Source organism: Phodopus roborovskii, unplaced genomic scaffold, assembly GCF_943737965.1.
Source record: "Phodopus roborovskii unplaced genomic scaffold, PHOROB, whole genome shotgun sequence".
Lineage (NCBI taxonomy): Eukaryota > Metazoa > Chordata > Mammalia > Rodentia > Cricetidae > Phodopus > Phodopus roborovskii.
Genome location: NW_026126424.1, coordinates 9,322,631 through 9,343,662, shown reverse-complemented (window position 1 = coordinate 9,343,662; position 21,032 = coordinate 9,322,631). Strand labels below are relative to the sequence as shown.

The 21,032-nt window shown below is 40.7% G+C and overlaps 1 protein-coding gene across 2 annotated transcripts in view; it reads left to right on the top strand.

The window, feature by feature from the left end:
- The window catches only part of Pde5a (phosphodiesterase 5A), a 136,340-nt gene that overhangs the window by 68,547 nt on the left and 46,761 nt on the right, over positions 1–21,032 (top strand). For both annotated transcript variants that reach the window (XM_051185568.1, XM_051185569.1), the window contains exons 10-11: positions 12,615–12,790; positions 14,124–14,183. In XM_051185568.1, the coding sequence (XP_051041525.1) occupies positions 12,615–12,790; positions 14,124–14,183 (236 nt within the window). The remainder of the gene's footprint in view (positions 1–12,614; positions 12,791–14,123; positions 14,184–21,032) is intronic.

Sequence of the window (21,032 nt, the reverse complement as noted above, 5' to 3'; positions counted from 1 at the left end):
TCATTCAATCAGTATTTATTGAGCACTCCTATAGTGTAGGCACTTGACATACATTAGGGAGCAAAGCAGAAATCCTTGCCCTAGGGTCTTACATTTGTATACAAATGTTAAAGTTTAAAGGGCCACCTCTACAACAGAATGGTACAAAAGTTCTTTCCCAAGACAATGGAATGACGTTCCCTGTTACTGGCGTGTTCACTTCTTGATGTTATAGGCTTCATTAAGAGCAGGGCAAACACTGCTGGCACAGGTAGCGTATCTCTTTAGTCTCAGCACTCAAGAGGAAGAGGCAGGTACATTTCTGAATTTGAGGCAAGCCAGGACTACATAGTGAAACCCTGTGTTTAGCAACTCTGTGTTTATCGGAAAGTATGTTATTTTGTATCCTAGTTGTCCATGGACACCACAGAGAAAGCAGTCTGAACTAATAGCATGCTCCCAAGATTGTAGAAATAAAGGAAAGAAACTGGATTCTGAAGATTACAATGTAAAACTAAAACCCTAATGGAACAACACTTGTGTATAAATTTACCTTTAAGAATCTGAACAGCTTTCAGATTGCAAGAAAAAGAAGTATTATTCTTTAGCATGGCAGCAGGTGTGTGTGTGTGTGTGTGTGTGTGTGTGCATGCGTGTACACACACACACACACACACACACACACACACACACACACGAGAGCGCACAGGAGTGCATGTGTCAGTATGTTACAAATGTTGAAAGTGCCTATCCAAGTTGGACACACTGTGATTCCTTTACTGGGAGGCCATTAAACTTTCCGTGAGTCTCTTTCTCTTGGTCTGATTCCAGGACCACTAATGTGATTTCTCTTATTTGATTTTCCTTCTAACATAGTTCATAGGAAGAGAACTGGTTGCTTTGCAGGTTCACATGCTTGGGTTCTAAAGATACATTGGTTTCTTGTTCATTCTGCCCTTATTCGTTGGTCTTGTCATGCCCTGTCCCCAGCACACCATTATGTGTCCTGCACCTACGAGGCTCAGGGTCAGATCCTATTATAAAGCCCAGGAAGCTCGTAGGTCACTCCATTCTGTGTCTTCAACAGCACTCTTCCGGACTCAGAAAAAAAGTTCATAGGCCAATGAACATGTAAACACATCTGTAAACATCACCAACCGACCTCTAAAATAAGCAACAGATATTATGTTATAAAATTTTACTTCCTAGGGGACCAAAGAAGAAACTACATTATGTTATACTTTAAAAAGAGTACCTTCCATGTAAGAAACTGTTTTTTTTTTCCTCTTAGCACTTTATTTTTTTTTTCTTTTTTTTATTACTTTATTTAATTTTATATAACAAAGTCCAATTAAATGAAGACAAACATTTATACACAATATTTGGGAATTTTGGCGTCGTTCTTTCCAAACTACTTCCTGCTGGTAAGGGGTGCTGTCATGGGGGATTAGAAGAAGATTCAGATATCCTGGCTGTAGTCTGTAAGGCTGTTTTGTCCAGCTGTTTTGAATGTAGGATCACCTTGTACTATGTTTCAGGCGGTCTGGCGTGATCAAACCACATTAGTCTGGAAGGAATCCACATCTTTTCATTTTCCGTGGAAACAAAAATAGAAATCCTTTTCCCCAGTAACTTGTCCTTCAACTTAAATTTTGGAGTCAAAGCATTTTTTTAATTTAATTTATTATTTTACATGTCGATCCCAGTTCCCTCTCTCTCCCTCCCTCCCTCCCTCCCCCCATCCCTCCCTCCCTCCTTTCCTCCCTTTTACCCTCTCTGCCCTCTCACATGCACTCTAACCACACTTCCCTCCCATCCCCCCACCCCAGTTCCATATGTAGGGGAGTGCCATCCAGTTGGGGTCATGTAGATCTGACAGATCATGTGAAGTAGGGACTAGGGCTTCTCTCCTGTCTCTAGGTTAAGGCAGTTATCCCTCCATGGGGGGTATGTTCGCAAAGTCCTTTTGTGCACCAGGGATACATCCTGGCTCCACTGTCTGAGGTCCCTTAGACTGCTCAGTCCTTCTGGCTGAGACCCATATTCAGGGGGGCCTGAGTCAGTCCCATGCTGGATTCCCAGCTATCAGTCTGGGGGCCCGTTAGCTCCTCCTTGTTCAGGTAAGCTGTCTCTATGTGTTTCTGCGGCATGGTCTTGTCCTCTCCATCTGCATCTGGGTTCTAGTTCGACTCAGTGTTTATGTATGGGTGTTTGATCCTGTTTTCAACAGGCATTAGTTGAGGGCTCCATGGAGAAGTTAGTTGTTGATCTCACTCTCCGGGAAGGGCATTTATGATAGCCTTTCCATGGAAGCTGAGATTGTTAGTTGGGAGCAGTCTTGTAGTTCTCTAGTCCTTTCTTTGTGTTCAATTTTATCTTCAAACCAATATTGGCTCCTTCTTTAATGTTCTCTCTGTCACTCTGTGTCTGTCTGTCTCTCTCTCTCTCTCTCTCTCTCTTTCCTATCTTTTATCCTTAACCAGGCTCAATCTTCCTGGTCGCACATGTTTTCCTTTCCTCCCCCTCATTTTCTCCTACTTCTCTCTCCTTTCTCTGCCCCCCCACTTCACCTGAGCTCTGGGGGACTTGTCCCTGCCTAGTTCTGTGAGGGACTTTATATGAATCTCTTAGAATACACCTTGTATCCTAGTTCCTCTGGTGGTGTGAATTATAGGCTGGTGATCATTTGATCTAGGTCTAAAATCCATATATGAGTGAGTACATACTGTGTTCCTCTTTTTGTGACTGGGTTATCTCATTCAGGATGGTTTCTTCAAGTGCCATCCACTTGCCTGCGAATTTCAAGATACCATTATTTTTTTCTGCAGAGTAGTATTCCATTGTGTAGATGTGCCACATCTTCATTAACCATTCTTCAATTGAAGGGCATCTAGGTTGCTTCCAGGTTCTTGCTATTACAAATAGTGCTGCTATGAACATAGTTGAACAGATGTCTTTGTTGCATGGATGTGAATCCTTTGGGTATATGCCTAAGAGGGGGATTGCCGGGTCCTGTGGCAAACTAATTCCCATTTTCCTTTTTAAGCGGCCTTTGAGAATGTGAAATTGAGTTGTTGTGGCGATGCGTCATTTACTAGTAAGTTGTCATAAGAAGGAAGGAAAACCTGCAGACAGTTCCAGCTTTATCTCAAAGATGTCTTTTTGAAATAAGAGGTGGGAATCGGGTGGGCTGAGGGTGGGAGAGGCCTGGCACTTCCTGCTCTCTAAGCTTAGCTAGTGAGGGAGCACAGGCCCCGGGAAGGGATTCCTACGCCCTTTGTGCCACTCTCCAGCAGGTCTTGTCACTTCTTGATCTTGTCTGTGTTTCAGAAAAGTGAGACAAAAATTTTGAAGTAAACGGGAAGAATCAAGCTGAGCACAGTGGTATACACCAGGTGGATGTCTGTAAGTCCGAGGTCCATATAGTACGTGCCAGGACAGCTAGGGCTGCACACAAACTAAAAGAAAGAATAGGAATAACCAGGCTTGTTTTGGCATGTACTTTATCCTACTAAGTAGCACAACCAAAAGCCAGCAAATATCTTTGAAAAGAGACAACCTTGTTTAAAATGAAATACGTGGTGTCTGTGTGAGTTTGGGAAAAAGACAAGCACCCAAGTTAACTGTGAGATGGAAATTTACCCATGTACCCTGCTGGCTGTTTTATCTGCGCTACAAAGCTGGGAGGTCCAATTCTGCGCATACTTATGTATCCACAGGTGCAGGGTGGAAAAGATCATGGTTGTGGATAATTCTCCTTGCATGTCACAGACCACATTCCAGTATGCAATTTTAGCAGAGAATCCCCACAGAAAAACAGGCCACCCCATGTGTTTTTCTGGAATCTTCCTCCCTCTCTCTTCATTTGTTGTCATTACTGACATTTAGATGAAATTATAAACATTGGCCCTGTTCAGAGCCTGTTGTATCATCAACTTTATTCCCCAAAGTATTTCCTATCAACAAATATTTTTGTGTGCTTTGCCTGATACAGAATGTTTCCAGAACTGTCCAGAAAAAATGTTTTCCCATTCAGTGTTTATTCCTGTTAACCGGTTGTTTGCCCTGTTGATAAAGCTAAATATGCCCTTTCTTCCCTATCATATTTTTGAGAAATTTTGATGTCTATTCTGCCTACCAATTTCAGAGTATATTTTGGGTTGTGGGTGTTTAATATTTTGAGATGATAGTATAGTTTCTTCATTACTGCTCCTCTGTTCTGATGGGAGATGTCATTCTGTAAATATGCTTCTCTTATTGGTTAATGAATAAAGCCCTGTTGGCCAATAGGAAAGCAAGATAAGTGGTACTAGGAGACAAGGAGACTTCTGGGAGAGGTAGGAAAGAGGATTCAAGATGTAGAGACTAGAGAGAAGAGGTCTGGACCCTCTCTCTGGTAAGGTAAGACCATGTGGAAACACTTAGATGAATAGAAATGGGTTAATATTTAAGACAGAACTAGGCAATAAGAAATGATAGTAACTGGCCAACAGTTTTATATCTAATACAGTGTCTCTGTACATTATTTGGGGCTGACGCTGCTGTGGGACCAGGCTGGCAGGAAAACTGCTCATAACAAAATGATGCCTGCAATGTGGGTAATAAGAACTTCACTTAAAACTTGACAAAAAGCTTAAGAAGGCATTTTTCTCAGTTGGGCCGTTTCCCTAGAGACAAGCAGAGACTTGTGTGGCTCCTTTAAGGGAGGTTTCCTGACTTGGCATAAGTGGCAAACCCTGCTTACAACTGAATGATGTGTACAAGAGCTGCCAGTGGCAGTGGCAACATCTCCAAGCTGACAACATGCTGCTGGATGGCAGCGTAGATAGACCAAGGCGGTGAGCACAGCTCTCAGTGCTGGCCGTAAAGGTACCCCCACCATCTTGGATAGATCACAGCTAAAACAATTGTGACTTTCATTTTAACAATGTTGTTGTTCAACAGTTAAAAGACTCATGGGGAAAAAAAAGATTTACAATAAAGACAGATTCAGATTAAGAAAAACCTCTAAAGATTTACAGTGTGTTTTAAAATATATTTAGACTTGGGAGAGAGACGAAAAAACAAAACAAAAACAGGATAAAATGGCTTAAAAAAATTAAAAAGAGTAGCTGGGTGTGCTGGCACCATCCTTTAATTCCAACACTCGGGAGGCAGAGACAAACAAATCTCTGTGATTTCAAAGCGAACCTGATGTAGTTTCTTCATTTGCTGCTTCTCTGTCCTCCCTCCAGTTTCCCCCAGGGGCCCCTCTGTTTAGAGCACTCTTTGAGGGAATTGCCATGCAAAGGAAACACAGAAACTTCCCAATGCCCCTATTTTAGATGGGTTGTATCACCATGTTATTAGTAAGAAAATATAATAAAGATAAAAACCACACTATCGTATCGCACATTGTTTAAAGTAATAGAGGAAAGATATCCATTGCTGTGCAGTCTCATCCATGCTGTAGTAGGTTTTCAAGTCTCATATGGCCATACCCTGCATACCACCACACTGGACAGCATATGGTGTCACATGCATTGTATTATGAAGTAGAATCATCTCACACTGTTTAAGTTTCTCTGTGATGTTCACACTTGTTCAAACCACCTGTGCTGTACCTCATGGGATGCAACCCTGCCATTAAGTGACATAGGTAGCTGTTCATTCTTATTCTCGGTTCATTTGCGTTCACCAAGCACCTCCATCACTGTGATGCTAAAAACAAAGGACGATAACAACAACAGAAAACCCCACCTTGACTCTAGTTCTCTAGTATCAGTAGAGTGTACAACCTCTGTGTCTACAGACATTTCCGAGTACCCTTCATTAAAATCCTGGATCATCAAGCCTGGTGGTGGTGGCGGCCCACGCCTTTAATCCCAGAACTCGGGAGGTGGATCTCTGTGAGTTCGAGGTCAGCCTCATCTACATAAGTTCCAGGACAGTTAGGGCTACACAGAGAAACCTTTGGATCATCAATTATTTGCTTGGTATTCCTTATTGTCTTATTTTCTTTTGTTAATTGTTTGGGCTTCATTTAATACACTACTTACATGCGGGCCTTTAAAAGGTATTTGCAGATTGTGACCCACCCTCCTGTGCTGTAGCCTCATTTCAACTGATAAATAAGTATTCTGAGGTGAAAATTTTAAACGTGACTTCTACTTTTTTTTTTTTTTTGTATAAAGTTTTATCACTGACACCATAACTTTTTTTTCTTGTTTTTCAAATATTTGCTAAGATTTTCATAGTGCAAGTAAAATGAAGCCCTCCATTGTTCATAGTCCACATCATCAGATATTACTTCAAAGTACTGATCCCTGTCCTGCTCCCAGGGAGAGAAATGAAAATTTTGTTCTGATATAATTTGTACCAGGAAATAAAGCAGTAGTGGAGCAGTAATAATTGGAAGGTAATAAAATTAAGAAATCATATCTGTTAGTGCTCTAAAAGCGGCTGCTGGAGGATTACTGACACATTAGTATGCAGGGTATGGCCAAATAAGTTCAAGGCCATCCTGGAGCACATTGGAAGTTCAAAGTCAACATGAACTACATAGTAGTCCTTGTCTCAAACAAACACACAGAAAAAGTAGAGCTGCCTTGTGATCCAGCTGTTTCACTGAGTGAAACTAAGCAGGCCAGGAGATGCTTGAACATCCATGTTTATTTCTGCAGTATTCATAATAACCAAGATTGGGGCCATTCTAAATGTCCATTAACAAAGATGAAGGAATAAAGAAAATGCGCTATATGCACATAGTGGAATTGTATTAAATAGTAAAGAAAAATGTAATTGTGCCATTTGCAGGCAAAATGGATGGAACTGGAGATAATTACATTAAGTGAAATAAGCCAAGCACAAGACAAATTCCACGTTTACTGTCATATGCAAAATATATATATGTACATTGTCTTCCTTGTACCCATATGTCCCTCTCTCTCTATATGTGTGTGTGTGTGTTGTGTGTGTATACATGTATACACACTCACACACACACATATATATATGTACTCATATATCTGTATAAATGAGTATAAGGATGATAATGAGGAAGTTAGACAGAGATCTAAACCAAAGGGGAGGAAGAGCCAGTGAGCATAACTGGGAAAGAAAGACACAGTATTCATGGTTCCTATGCAGAATCTAGATTTAACCACATATACACAATATGTTTATGAAAAAAATAAAGGGCATTATTGGGGAAACCAGCACAAAGCGAAATGGGGAGGGTGGGGTGGTCAAATTTTAATGATAGAGAAAAGTTTTAATGAAACCTGTTTTGTATACTAGCTCTAAAAAATATAATGGAAACTAAGAGCTTAGAATTCTAACGTGAAACTACAGAAGTGAAGGTCTGCTTTGAGATGTGACTGCAGAATAAGAAAACACTGGAAAGGAAAGAAAGATACCTACCTTTGGCAGGAAATACTACGGAATTTATGAAAAACAAAGGAATTTATGAATTATTAACCAAGAAATAATGAAATTATTTCAACATAGTGTTCAACCGAGGAGATGTCTAAGAAGCATCTGCTCGCCTCCTTCTCTTCATGCTGCCTCCAAAACAAATAGGAAGGAAGGAAGCAGGAGGTTGAAATTAGAAAAAATAAACCAAATGAAAGATAAACAGGGATTGGAGAGAAGCAACAAACAAGAAGGGGACTGGGAATGCAACTACAGACAGAGAAGACATTGTTTTTAAATAGAATTATAATGTGATACGCCACTAGCCAGGCATGGTGGTTGATGGTGCACACTTACACCACTAGTTCTCTGGGATGCTAAGAGAGAAGAGCTGCTTGTCCAAGATGCAGTCTGAGCAACTCGGGGAGATCCTACCTCACAGTTTTAAAAACTGATAGTGAGAACAACGGGGCATAGCCTAGAGGTAGCATTCCTGCCCAGCCAGACTGTGGGAAATTCTGACTCAATCCCCAGCACTAAAAGTCTGGCGGTGGCATGTGGGGTGGAGGGAATACATAGTGATTACTTCCTGGGGGATTTTAAAAAGCTCTCATAGAGCTAATTCATTAAGTTGTATTTGAAGTTCTTTTTTTTTTTTTTAATGCATACATATGCCCAAAGGAACTTCTAATGAAAGTAATTAGAAAAGAAGAGATGAAATAAACTGAGGCATGGAAAAGGAGAAGACAAACAACACAGAAAGTGAGGTGTCAATTAAAAGGGAAACCCTGTGGGAATCAACCGGAAGTCATTAAACGGAGCAGCCAGGTTTAATGGCACACACCCTGTCTTAGGGTTTCTGTTGCTGTGAAGAGATACCATGACCAAGGCAACTCTTATAAAAGAAGATATTTAATTGGGGCTGGGTTAGTCCACTATCATCATGGTGGGAAGTATAGGGGTGAACACACAGGCCGACATGGCACTGGAGAGGTAGCTGAGCTCTGCATCTGGATTTGCAGGCAGGCGGAAGAGACAGTGAGCTACTAGGCCTGGCTTGAGCTTCTGAGACCTCAAAGCCCATCCACAGTGACACACACCTCCCAATAGGGACTCTCCCTATGGGCCATTTTCATTCAAACCACCACTCACAAGCCCAGCCCATGTTACAGCATGGTAATTCACCTCTAAATAAACAAATAAATAAAAATATTTACCTTTAATGTATGCTGAGTCATATTTGTTAGAAATAAGAATATAAGCAGGGTGGTGGTGACTTTTAATCCCAGCCCTCAGGAGGCAGAGGCAGGTGCCTCGAGAGGCCAGCCTGGTCTACAAGAGTTAGTTCCAGGACAGACTCCAAAGTTACACAGAGAAACCCTGTCTCGAAAAAGAAAAAGAAAACAAAGAAAGAAGAATTAAAAAATTCCTACTTCTTAAGTAGCAAAATAAATAGTTTAAGTCTGCCTTAGCCACATTCACTTAGCAAATATTAAGAGATATTAATATGTTAATGGGGCCAGGGATGTAGTTCAGTGGTAAGAGTGCCTGCGGGCATATACAAGACTCTTGTCAATTTGAAGGAGTTTTCAAAACACGTATTGTTTTAAATATAAATTGAGTGTGTGATAAGGTAACAATTCAAGCAATTAGATAATGGGTAACTAGGTGTTATAAGATGCACTGGCAATTTAGCAGGAAAATTATGATCTTATAATTGACATAGTTAAAAGTAATAATAAGAATTTCTATAAGTTCTAGGAAAAACAACTTCTTTCAGATCCACCCCCTCATCCCTACTCACCTAATGTAGCTCCTTTGTGCTCAGGAGCATGTGTATCTGTGTGTGTGTGCTCACGTGTGTACCTGCGTGCATGCATGCGTGTGTGTGTGTTTGTGTGTGTGTGTGTGTGTCCTTCTGCTGGAGCATCATACACCTACCAGGGGTCACACCCTTGAAACTGTCTTTCCCTCTCCCATTAGCTATCAGTTACCAATAGGTTTTTAACTAGGGTTGGGACTTCATATCTACCTCCCCTCTCTATGCTGAGATGATGTCTTGTACAGTCTGTCACCACTGCTGTGAGTTCATATGTTCAATTGCCCTGCTGCATGCAGAAGACAGTCTCCTTATAGTCATCCACTGCCTGTGGCTACACAGAAAAACCCTGTCTCAAAAAATTAAATTAAGAAATTTAAGATTAGTGTTAAGGTAGGTTTTTTTTTTTTTTTTTTTTTTTTTTTAAGGCTAGATGCTAACTTAGAAGCTCACATTTATGGCAGAGAGACCCTGTGGTTCTAGCAAAATATATGCGTATTAACCCTGTTGTGCCAAAAAGCTAGGGGGTTGGATGCAGACTGAGCCCCAGAGTTACAGAAAAGGAGACAGTGGCAGGGTTTCACATGCATCTGAAGTATGGTGACCATACAAAGTGATGTCTACATAAGCAACACACCCTCCCCCTCCTTAGTAACATTAGGGGACACTGGTAATTTGCTGTTTGGCTTTATTATTGCTTCATTTTCCTCCTAATATGGTTTTGGGTATTATTTTACTTTGTGATTATATTTATTAGTTGTTTTTCATGAAATAGTTTTCTTATGTCTTTGAGTCTACATATCAACTTTTAAAGACAAAAACAGCCCACAGTTCATCCTTGCATTGCTTAGCTCTTCTCATGGATCACTAGTGGAGAATGGCGAAAATTTAATCTATAGATTTGCCCAAGCTTTAAATTTTTCTTTTCTCTAAGAGGAACTCCATTTGTTTCTTAAAAACCTTCCCATGTACTTTTGCTTGCTATAATTAAATTTTCTGAAGGATTTAATGAGATCAGTGAGCTGAGCATGAATGCTGCCTAGCCCATTTTCAAGAGAGAATTTAATTATGAGCTTAAATGGCCGTTTGTCTTCAGTACCCTTTTCTTGCCCTGGAGCTTAATTCTGCATTTCTGCACCTGTGGAGGTGGCTTGTAGCACAGGCACATTTTATCTGTTCTGCACTGGGCTGTGGTTGTTACTGTTGACTTAATATTCTCTTGGCTTTCCATTTTAGTAATTTTTGAGCAACTCCAGAGGTAGAATTTAATCCCCCCCACTTTTTTTTTTTTTTTTTTTTTTTTTTTTTTTTTTGTATATATTAGGCCAGCAGTCTACCACCTCACTACTTCTCCAGATCCATTAATACCTCTTAATGTGTTTGCTCAGTGAATTTTAGGTAGGACAGATTTGAATTACTATGTAAAAGACTTCATTAGGGCACGGCTTAGCCAACTGCCTGATGTGCAAGCGCATCCTAGTCCTTTGTCACACTTTCCTTTGCCCGCCTGCAGGAATTGTTATGAAGTAATCGGCAAATCTTATTTCTGAGCGTCGAAGTTGACTTCTATAAAACCTTCCACTGTGTTCTGAGTGTAAGAGCACGAAACACACGGCTCTCACGAGAATGCCGATTGGGAAACAGCCAGAGCCTACATGAACAGTCCCATAGTGACAACGTGCGGGGCTGGGAAGATGAGAGGGCATAGCCCTTGCGTTTTTACCAATTATGGGCTGTGTGTTGCTATGATAATGAATGCTGACTGGTGTTTTATGGGTGCCTTTTTGCTTGCATTGTCCACATTCCTTGTGTCTTGTTTGAAGTTTGGGTTCCTGATGGGATAGTGTTGGAAAGGTGGCTCCCTGCACAGATGCTGACAGGAAAGCACACACGTGTGTACAAACAGGAATGAAAAGCAGAGTCCGGATCATTTGCAGTGCCAGAACGAAGACAGTGTGCAACCATGGTGACAGAGGGGATTAATGTGTAATCAGATGTCATCGCAGACCATGAAAATCTTTAGTGCTCCAGGAAAAATAAGGACTAATAGTCGATATCATCTCCATGGGAAAGTACCTCGGGTCAGAACTGGGGCACTGCGTCTTTTCATTAATTTGTTTTCTTAAGTTTTTACTGTCTGCCAAGGATTTTGTTAGCTGTGAAAATGGAGTGTGTGTATGTGGGGGGGGGCACTAAGTCCAACATACTTACAGCTAAGAAAGAAACAGAAGTGAAGTCTGCCATTGTTCACCAACTGTTACTGTTAACGTTGGGAAGAGAAGCGCCTGCCCTGGGTGTGAGGTGGGAAGCTGAGAGCCTCATTGTGAAGGACATGCAGGCTTCACCTGGAAGATTGCCCAGGGGAGCACTGGGCAGCGATGCTAGCCCAGGTAAAGGGAAAAGCCAATGGGCGATCGAGGTGCGGCGTGTGAGTGAGCATGCGCAGTGAATGGTTAGGAGTAGGCCAAGGCAGAGGTTGCTTTCAGACTGGTGTGTGTGTGTGTGTGTGTGTGTGTGTGTGTAAAAGCTACATCTCTTTCCTCATTCCTCCTATAAGCTTCCACCAGTGTCACAAGGAAAATCACAAGAACCAGAGAGTTTGTGTCTGCTTGGCATAGTGCCTGTCCTACAGTGGACATGCACATAATGGAAGCCTTTTACTTAGAGACAAAGTGATAAAAATGTCAACCACACATTTTTCTCAATGGTATATTCCAATACTTTGTGCAGCGAAGTCATTCTGTAGACACAGAATCCCACAGCAACACCAGCTTAGAACAGTATGGCAATCCTCCATTCTTGCCTAACTGCGTGACTGGCCTATAAGCGAGTGGAGAACTAGGAAGGTTATGATAGTCTTTAGGGACTAAATCTGCTTTTATCTCCAAAACAGTCAGAGTACCTGTATTTATTTATTTCCTCACATGTGATTATCTTGGATACCTGAGGGTGTGTTTGAAGCTGTCGTTATTTGCCTATTTTCTGTATTCTGTTCTGTATGTGATTATATTTTTAAATTCTGATTTCTCAGTAAGAGAAGGCAGACTGTGTGACCGAAACTCCGATCTGCATCAAAACTGTTCTCTTGGCACACGGACAAAAATCCAATTAGTTTCCAGAGGACAAACTGTCTTTGGGGACTCGATCTAAAATTCATGACCAATCTGGAGGAAAATAGTTCTCTAGGAATTTTCTTTTTTTTAATCATAGATGATATACATCCTTGGCTGTGTGAAAGTAATGCTCATTCAAATTAATCAGGTTTACTTTCCTAGGTTTGTTTGGAGAAGTCCACGTCCTTACTTGGACATTCCAGGCATTTCTAAGAGAAAACCACAAGGCAATCTTTGGGTGTGGCTATTAAGGTTGATTGGAGCTGTGGTGACTAACAATCATGTCTGCTTAATTTCTCTGATTGTTACAGGAGTTTGCCAACTTGTCAATAAGATGGAGGAGAATACTGGCAAGATTAAACCTTTCAACCAAAATGATGAACAGTTCCTGGAAGCTTTTGTTATCTTCTGTGGCTTGGGGATCCAGAACACACAGATGTATGAAGCGGTGGAGAGAGCCATGGCCAAGCAAATGGTGACTTTAGAGGTAGGATGAAGCTGACAGGATTTGGTCTCCTCAGTCACATGCTTTCCCTCCCGACAGGCACTGTGTATATGGTGTGCTCTGGCTTTGTATCTACACAGAAAACATGGGATTCTCACAATGATATCCGTACACATATTTAGAAGCTAAAGAAAGGAGATTCCTAATATTTGGTTTCTTGCCAAGGCTCAGATGACCAAACCAAGACTCTGGTCTGTCCCCGGCTCTTCCTGTATAAAGTAGTGTTTGCTTTCTGTACGCCATTCCCACAGATACCCACTGTCCCCGAGAGGTCCCTTCCCTGTTTATCCCATTCCTCATTCCTCCCCCTCCCCCTGTGTCTTTCCATAAGGACACCGGTAAAGAAAGCTTTTTTTTTTTTTTTTTTTTTTTAAAGAATCTCATCAGTCTTAAGAATTGAAAGTAAGGAAGGAAACCAGTAAAAGGCAGAAGCCATGTCCCCCGCTGTCCATTGACTTTGATTCTGAAGCTCTGGATCCATTTGGTTTCCTGGGGTGGCTGTAATTGTGCAACTTTTAAAGTATAAAATAAACCACTCAGTACAGCCACATTTTTTGTTTGTTTGTTTAAAAGGACTATCTAAAATAGCTCCTCATTACTTGGAAGTTATGAATTCTGAAAATGAGAATTGCAATTCTAAGCTTAAGTTAGAGGATTTAAAGTAAGTCTGACCTTAAGGCAACACTGACTCCTGGATCCATTGTGAGCTTAATAGCCCAGTGCCCTCAGCTGCTATGACAGCGGAGTCTACTCTGCCAGTGACTTGTAGACTCTGAGAACATCTTTACATCTGCATGACCATACGTTCCAGCATGCAGTTTTCTGGATGAATTCGACAGTTATTACAGGCCTCACCTGAGAACCGTACGTGGTGTGTGTGTGTGTGTGTGTGTGTGTGTGTGTGTGTGTGTGTACACATATATACATACATATGTATATGTTACAAATAGCAACTTAAATATGTCAATTCAGGCAAGAGTTTTTCCCCCTGTTCTGTATACAAGTACATTTCTGAAAGAGAAACAACAACAACAACAGTTCAAAATAAACACTTGCTGCTATGGCTGAGCCAGTGATTATTTCTAGAGTGGTTTATAGATAATGCGTTTGTTATGATCACAGCATCAGAGTGACAGTTTCAGGATTTTCTCTAAAATTAAGGAGCATAAATTCAGGCTGTTTTACTGTGCTGATGAAAGCCATTAGTAGGAGTTGGCAGCCAGAAAGCCTAGTTGCCTCTCCAGGAAGTCGGGGCAACATTTCAAGCTGATGTTCCGTGTGCATTAGTTAACCTGGACTCCTGTCTTATCCACAGGTCCTGTCTTACCACGCGTCGGCAGCAGAGGAGGAAACAAGAGAGCTCCAGGCTTTAGCGGTAACCATTTCTGTTGAAAACTCACTCACTTCAGCCATCCAATTAATATACAAGTGCTTTCACTAGTGCTCAATATTTAGATGGATGCGGAAGTTATGTGTGTTGATTAACTGTGCTTTCTAGCTAGAGTACAAAGTCATCCATAGTACAAAACGCCAGGGACTGATGTTGACTTTGTAATACTATTCTGTTATCCTGATTTTTTTTTTTAATCCCCAGTGGTTGTTAAAAAGTTCCCCTCTTTCTTTCACTGAAATTAATTTAGTTCTCATTTACTGGGGAGACTGAGATGGGTGACTACAGATGGTTGGTTCTCACCAGTAACTAGCTCTGCACTGTCGGTAACTGAGAGCGATCCGATTTCTGACCATATGGTTTATGGCAGGCTGTTTGAAATCAGGATCAGATAAGGTTAGTTCCTGGAGTCATGTCATTATTCAGTATTCAGTGAGATGAAGGCAGGGGAACCTGAGTACACATGCCAGATGCTCTGGGTCTTGGTTGGGAATGCTTTGGTAGCAGTCCATGTAAGTTTGAAGAAGTTACCCTGAGCTGTACACGTAATATACTAGCAATGCTTGCATTTTAAATCTGTTGCCGTGACACAGCTAGGTCTATCTGAGAGAAAGAATTGTGCATGTAAGGAATGGAAAGTTTGAACGGATCATAGAAATTCTCTCTCATTGTTATCGACACCATAGCTTGCCAGAAGATAACTTTTTTATGCTTTATCAGCATGTTCTCATGGAAACTACAGCTGTGTTGTGAAGACCACACTGGGGCCTAGAAAGGCCAAAGAACTTCAAGTTCACACGGCCACGCAGGACAGGGAGTGAGACAGAAGTCCATACTCAGTGCAGAGCCCTGAACCATATTCAGATAGAAGCAGGGCAGAGCACTGAGTTAAAAGGCCAGGAGATTGAGAGAGACCTTGGAGACATTCTAAGTTAAATTGTGTGTAGGAACATGACTCATCTAGCAAGGACAGCAAAAGAATCATTAGGTAATTGTATCTGAAAGGTCACACAGAGTTTAAAGAGGTATTGGGTTTAAAAGTATCATTTGCCTTGGGCTTAATTGACACTTTTTTTTTTTTTTTTTTTTGAGACAGGAGACAGGCTCTCACACAGTAGCCCAGCCTGGCCTGGGACTCACTTGAACTCCTGACATTGCTGATATGGGCTCCCCTGACCTAGGAGTATAGGTGTGAGGTGCCCCACGCAAGTTAACTGACACATTTATTTGCCTAGTTCACCAACGAGGTCTAGCTCCACTTGCATGTACACTGTGAGTAGGAAATGCTTTTGTGTTTTCAAGCCCCACAAGTCATTAGTCAGTGGCAAAGTAAAGGGAAAAGGCACACCTTGCCATGTGTCATATGGAAATCCAAAGAGCAAACACAGCACCTTCTCAAGACAACGCTAAAACCACCACTGGAGTGTGAAAACCGGTTTTTACACTCCAGAAAGAGCGGAGTCTTTCACAAAAGTCTCAACTTGGCTCTCTCAAGTATACTTATAATTTTAGCAAGAGAAAAACACTCTAGAATAGCTGAAAATTGCTGCAAGCATATTGTTCTGAACCATCTGTTGTTCCATTCGGAAAATAGATGTCTGGCAGCTGCATTGAGAAATGTAGGGTTACATCTTTTGTAGGTCAAGTAATTTATTTAAATTGGTTGAGATTCAGCAACTCATTTCGAGCCTAGCTTTATGTCAACCAACTAAAACTTCTTCTGCAGCCCCAGCTACCCAGGTGTCTGCAAAACGCGGCATTTCCTCAAATCACTATCTTTGCCATGCGTTTGCTTGTTTGTGCCAACTCCAACTGTAAAAGAATTTCAAAAGCTGTCAAATGTTTTCTTAACTTTTATTGTGAAATTTTACTCTCGAGATTGAAGAATATATGTACCAAATATGTATGGCTTCATCCAGAATAAAATTCTGTAGTCATAACAAAAAGAATTGATAGGCAATTCAAATACCTTACCCCCTCCCCCAGCTTAACTGAACATTTTTTAATCTCATTTTTAGTTTGACCTTTTCTTGGGTTAAGCATAAGAGGAATGGGGCCTTTCAACTGAGCGTGTTGCCATGATTTTGAGACTCCTTAGTGACAGGTTGCTGAAAAAGCAACAAAAGATCCCCTGTCACCTGCTCGTGTTTCTTAAAAGTTAACTAAATACGAGAATGTAGGGCTGGAGGATGATTTGGCAGTTGAGAACATTAGCTACTCTAGCAAAGGATCTGGGTTTGGCTCTCAGCACCCATACTGTACCTTCCAACCATCTGTAACATCAGTGACAGGGATCCAGTGCCCTTGTCTGGCCTGTTCGGGTGCCAAACACACAAATGATACACGTATATAGACACAGGCAAATACTTATACACATAAAATAAAAATAAATAGCAGGGTGGTGGTGGTGCATGCCTGCAGTAGAATATTATTTTAAGATGTGTTGCATCTTTTATGCTGTGGAACATTTGTTTAACCATGCATTCTTTTATGTTGCATCTGATTAACTCCATGAAGCTGTGTTACTTTGCCTGTCTGAAACACCTGATGGATGTAATAAAGGGCTGAATGGCTGGTAGTTGGGCACAGAAAGGATAGGTGGGGCTGGCAGGCAGAGAGAATAAAGAAAAGGAGAAAAAGAGAGAAGGAAGATAGAGGAGAAAGAGGGGGAGGAGGACAGCAGGGTTCGGCCACCCAGCCACACAGCAAGCCACTGAGTAAGAAGTAAAGAAAGGCATACAGAAATAGAGAAAGATAAAACCCAGAGGCAAAGGGTAGATGAGATAATTTAAGAAAAGCTGGTTAGAAACAAGCTAAGCTAAGCCTGAGCATTCATAGATAACAATAAGTCTCCATGTGTATTTATTGGGAGCTGGGTGTCCGATCCTCCAAAGAGTAAAGAGCAAAGATCCAAAAGAATAAAGAGTAAACAAAAAACACAAAACAAAAACAACCAAAAAACACATGCCTTTAATCCCAGCACTTGGGAAGCAGGGGCAGGTGCATCTCTGTGAATTCAAGGCCAGCATGGTCTACAAAACTAGTTCCAAGATAGCTAGGCCTGTTATACAAAGAAATATTGTCTTAAAAAAACAAAAATAAATAAGAAAATAAATAAATCTATTAAAGGAAGATCCAGAATGTAAGTTTGATTAAACAGACAATTAGAAAATGAATGTGTACTAGATTGACTGGGTGACTGATTGCTTTTTCTGTCTTCTGGTCCTGTATAAAAAGCAATAGAGTGATGTAAATAAACTACTTAGTTTGTCACCGAGTCAGTTCTGGTCCATGTAGTCACAGCCTTGCTGCATTTTATAGAATCATGGACAGCATAACTAGATGCTAACTGAATTGTTTGACATCTTAAAGGGCTCTGAGACTTCATTTGAGAACAAAATAGAAAGGGCTGTGGTAGCCACTGAGGTGGGATTTCCTAGGACTTAAACTCTCAAAGAAAGAAATATCACGTGGACCCAGCCTTGGTCAGGCATCTTGGACTACTGCAGATGGCTGTGGTAAAGGACAGAGCCAAGACCTGACCCAAATCTGATGCCTAAGTTGGTGTGTAGATCAGCTATCTTACAGCAAGATACTCACTAGCCCCTGCTGTGGGGAAATCCTTTACAGACTGACAAAGTGTGACTTGAAGCTTCTATCAGACAGTTTGAGCAAGAGTTGGCCCTGTGACCTATGGTGTCCAATGCTGCTGAACTGTAGTGACTTGTGGCCTTGGTAATGAACTGCCTTCCTTAAATTGTGTCAGAGTCTAGAGCAATCTCTGGCCTGTCCATGGAGGCATCCTCTTTTAGAGAAGTCTAAAACATTAAAAAAGCTTCATCTTTTCTTCACATGGGCAAGATGTCAGTAGGTTATCTGTTTGATTCTTCCTATTTCACTTTGATTTTTCTAGTGGCCAATGTCCAGCCACAATCTTATCTCCAACATGGAGACACTGTTACTGAACTTCTCATACACAATGATTGTATATAGTTTGGAAACACCACAGTTTTAAAAAGACGTTTCATATGTGGAACTAAGAAAGCAACATAATAGCAGATCTGTGTATAATAAAGTATGCACGTAAGTTCCACTAAGTTTATACTTAGAAGTATTTATATCTTCTCAAAATTTTATCATTATGCCTTTGTTGTATGATTTTCAAAATCTGTAAGCTCATTATCCAAGTTTCTAATATTCATCTTCCCTGCTAAAGTTTAAAGGAACCACTTATTTAATGTGAGGAAGAAGGAAACATTATACTGATACAGGTTCCAAACTGTGCCTCATGTACCTCTCCCTGTAGATTTCTTCTCATCTGTATTTGAATGTTCCTCTGTCTTGGAAAAAGATACATTCTAACAGCACTAAAAGATGTGTGAGTTCCCCTATTAAAGATACATTTTATGAGAGTTTAGAAGTGTGGGGCACCAGCTTTCCTCAGAGTGTAAGATACTGATTGTCACAGTGGCTTTCTTCCAGGGCTGAAATGGCATTGTCCTCCTTTGCATCTGGGCCCTGAGAGGGGAGTATTGGTCAGTACCTACAGGAGATTTTCCAGCACTTGACAGACGACCTTTCTGTGAAACTAGTGGTACCACCTAGCAAATATACTTATTTGATCCCTGAAAATAATTTCCTTAAAAGGAGAACTAATTGAAATTCTTCATTTTTATTGACTAAATATCAAAGATAAAACAAAACGAGTTTATAAAACATTGATGCTAATTGGAAAAATTTGACATTTTATGGAAGATCAAGTTCAACAGCTATCCCTTTCAGACTTGAATATTTCCTGTGCAAAAGGAGCCTTGTATTAATAGCTGGCTGTAAAGAGATATTTCAGTTCCCATGATTTTTATTTGGGGCTTGAGAGCTGATACTTAAGATCTAAGGCAGACTGAATGTCTGGTTAACAATGTGGCTTTTTTTTTTTTTTTTTTTTTTTTTTTTTTTGTATAAAGAATACACAATCAGATTGTGTAGCCCTGTGCCCACATCCTTAGTTTCTGCTGAGGTGCTGAGGTGCTGAGGTGACAAGAGACATTTCCCACAGGCAGAATAGAAGCCCCTTTAATGAGGTCTTCACCAAAAACAAGAAATTAAGTAATTTGTAGATGGTTGTTATGTTTATTTTACACAAGTGTGCTATTTTCCATACTCATGTGTTTAATGGTTTTCACCCACACCATACTTTCTTTTTAATAAGAAGAAATTTTTATTATATAATTTTTTCATTTAAATTTGAAACAAGCATGTTTTCAAGATGTATTTGAGATAGATAGGAATTCTTCAAACCTTTCAAAGACCTACAGAATATGGCATTTAAAGTGGTTTAGGGGTTTTCTCGACAATGAGACATAAATGCTCCTGGCAACACCACCTTCGTCAAAAAGGAAGATGGACATTGAAGAAACTCGTTATGGAGTTTACTTCCAATATGTCAAGACTAGCCATTTGAACAAGATACTGCTCTTGTCTGGACTGTTTGACTTTGTACTATACAAACTGGACATGCAGGACCCACAGAAAAGTGACTGCTGATTCAAGATGGACATTGCTACAGAGTTCCTGCTTCATGGAAGAGTCTGCCAGACAGTCTGCAGGACACAGAGAAAAGTGATTGACAAACTGCCAATACAAGAAGACAGTTTAAAGTTTCCTGCTTTGCTGAAGAGTCTGCCGGACACACTATGACCTATGGGCTGAAGATGGAAGATTACAGAAGAACTTCAGGTGACTGACAAGGCGAGATGTCTCTGTCATTTCTAGAGTTTATATATTATCCTTCTGTGGTCTTTGAAGGACTTGAAGACAGATAGTTATGGTTATAGTTTTCCTTAGTTAGGATTAAAGATAAGATACTTTAGACTCACAAAGATAGGATAGATGATGGAATATTTTCTTCAAATATTGCTAAATGTTAATGGACTAAATAGTGTTAACTGTGATTCTTATTTGATAACTGATATGTGATATATTTTGCTATGTTAAGGTTAAAACCCTTCTTTTTATTTAGACAGAAAAGAGGAGATGATGGGAGATGTCATTATGTAAATATGTTTCTCATACTGGTTAATGAATAAAGCACTGTTGGCCAATAGGAAAGGAAGATAGGAGGGACTAGGAGACAAGGAGGAAAGAGAAGTAGTAAGGAGGAGTCAAGATGGAGAGTCTGGAGGAGGAAGAACCGCCAGCCGTCTCTCCCTGGTAAGACCACGTGGAAATACATAGAAATGGGCTAATAATTAAGACAGAGCTAGCGGATAAGAAACAAGTAACCGGGCCAACAGCATTGTATCAAATACAGAGTCTCAGTGTATTGTTTGGGGCTGGCATGGCGGCGGGACAAGACCAGGCGGCGGGCGGAAAAACCATATTCCTTACAGTCATATCATTTGGAGCAGGGCCCAGGCCCTCCCCCATATGTCTAGGCCGAGAGAGGATCCCTTTATGATACACACCATACATTTAAGAATACAATATTATTTTAAAACATGTGAAACAGCTTTTAACTGTTGATTGATCCAGACTTCAGGGTTAATATGGTCTGAAGCAAATGTAACTCCTCTATGCCCAGCCCTCTTCATCTATAAAAGCAGATAATAAGGAGCTTACCCTACAGAGCCACAGTGGCGAGCCTTCTTAGTGTATGTGCCTCCATTGAGTTTTAGTTATTAGTAAGTAGTTGTAACAATATGGAGGTCTTTATGACTCTGTCATGTGGCAAGTTTTCTTTCACAAGTCCTAATAGCATAATCAGCACGCTAGACATTATATGCACAGGTAGGAAGGAAACTTCCAAGGGGAAAATGGACCTTGTGTTTTAAGATT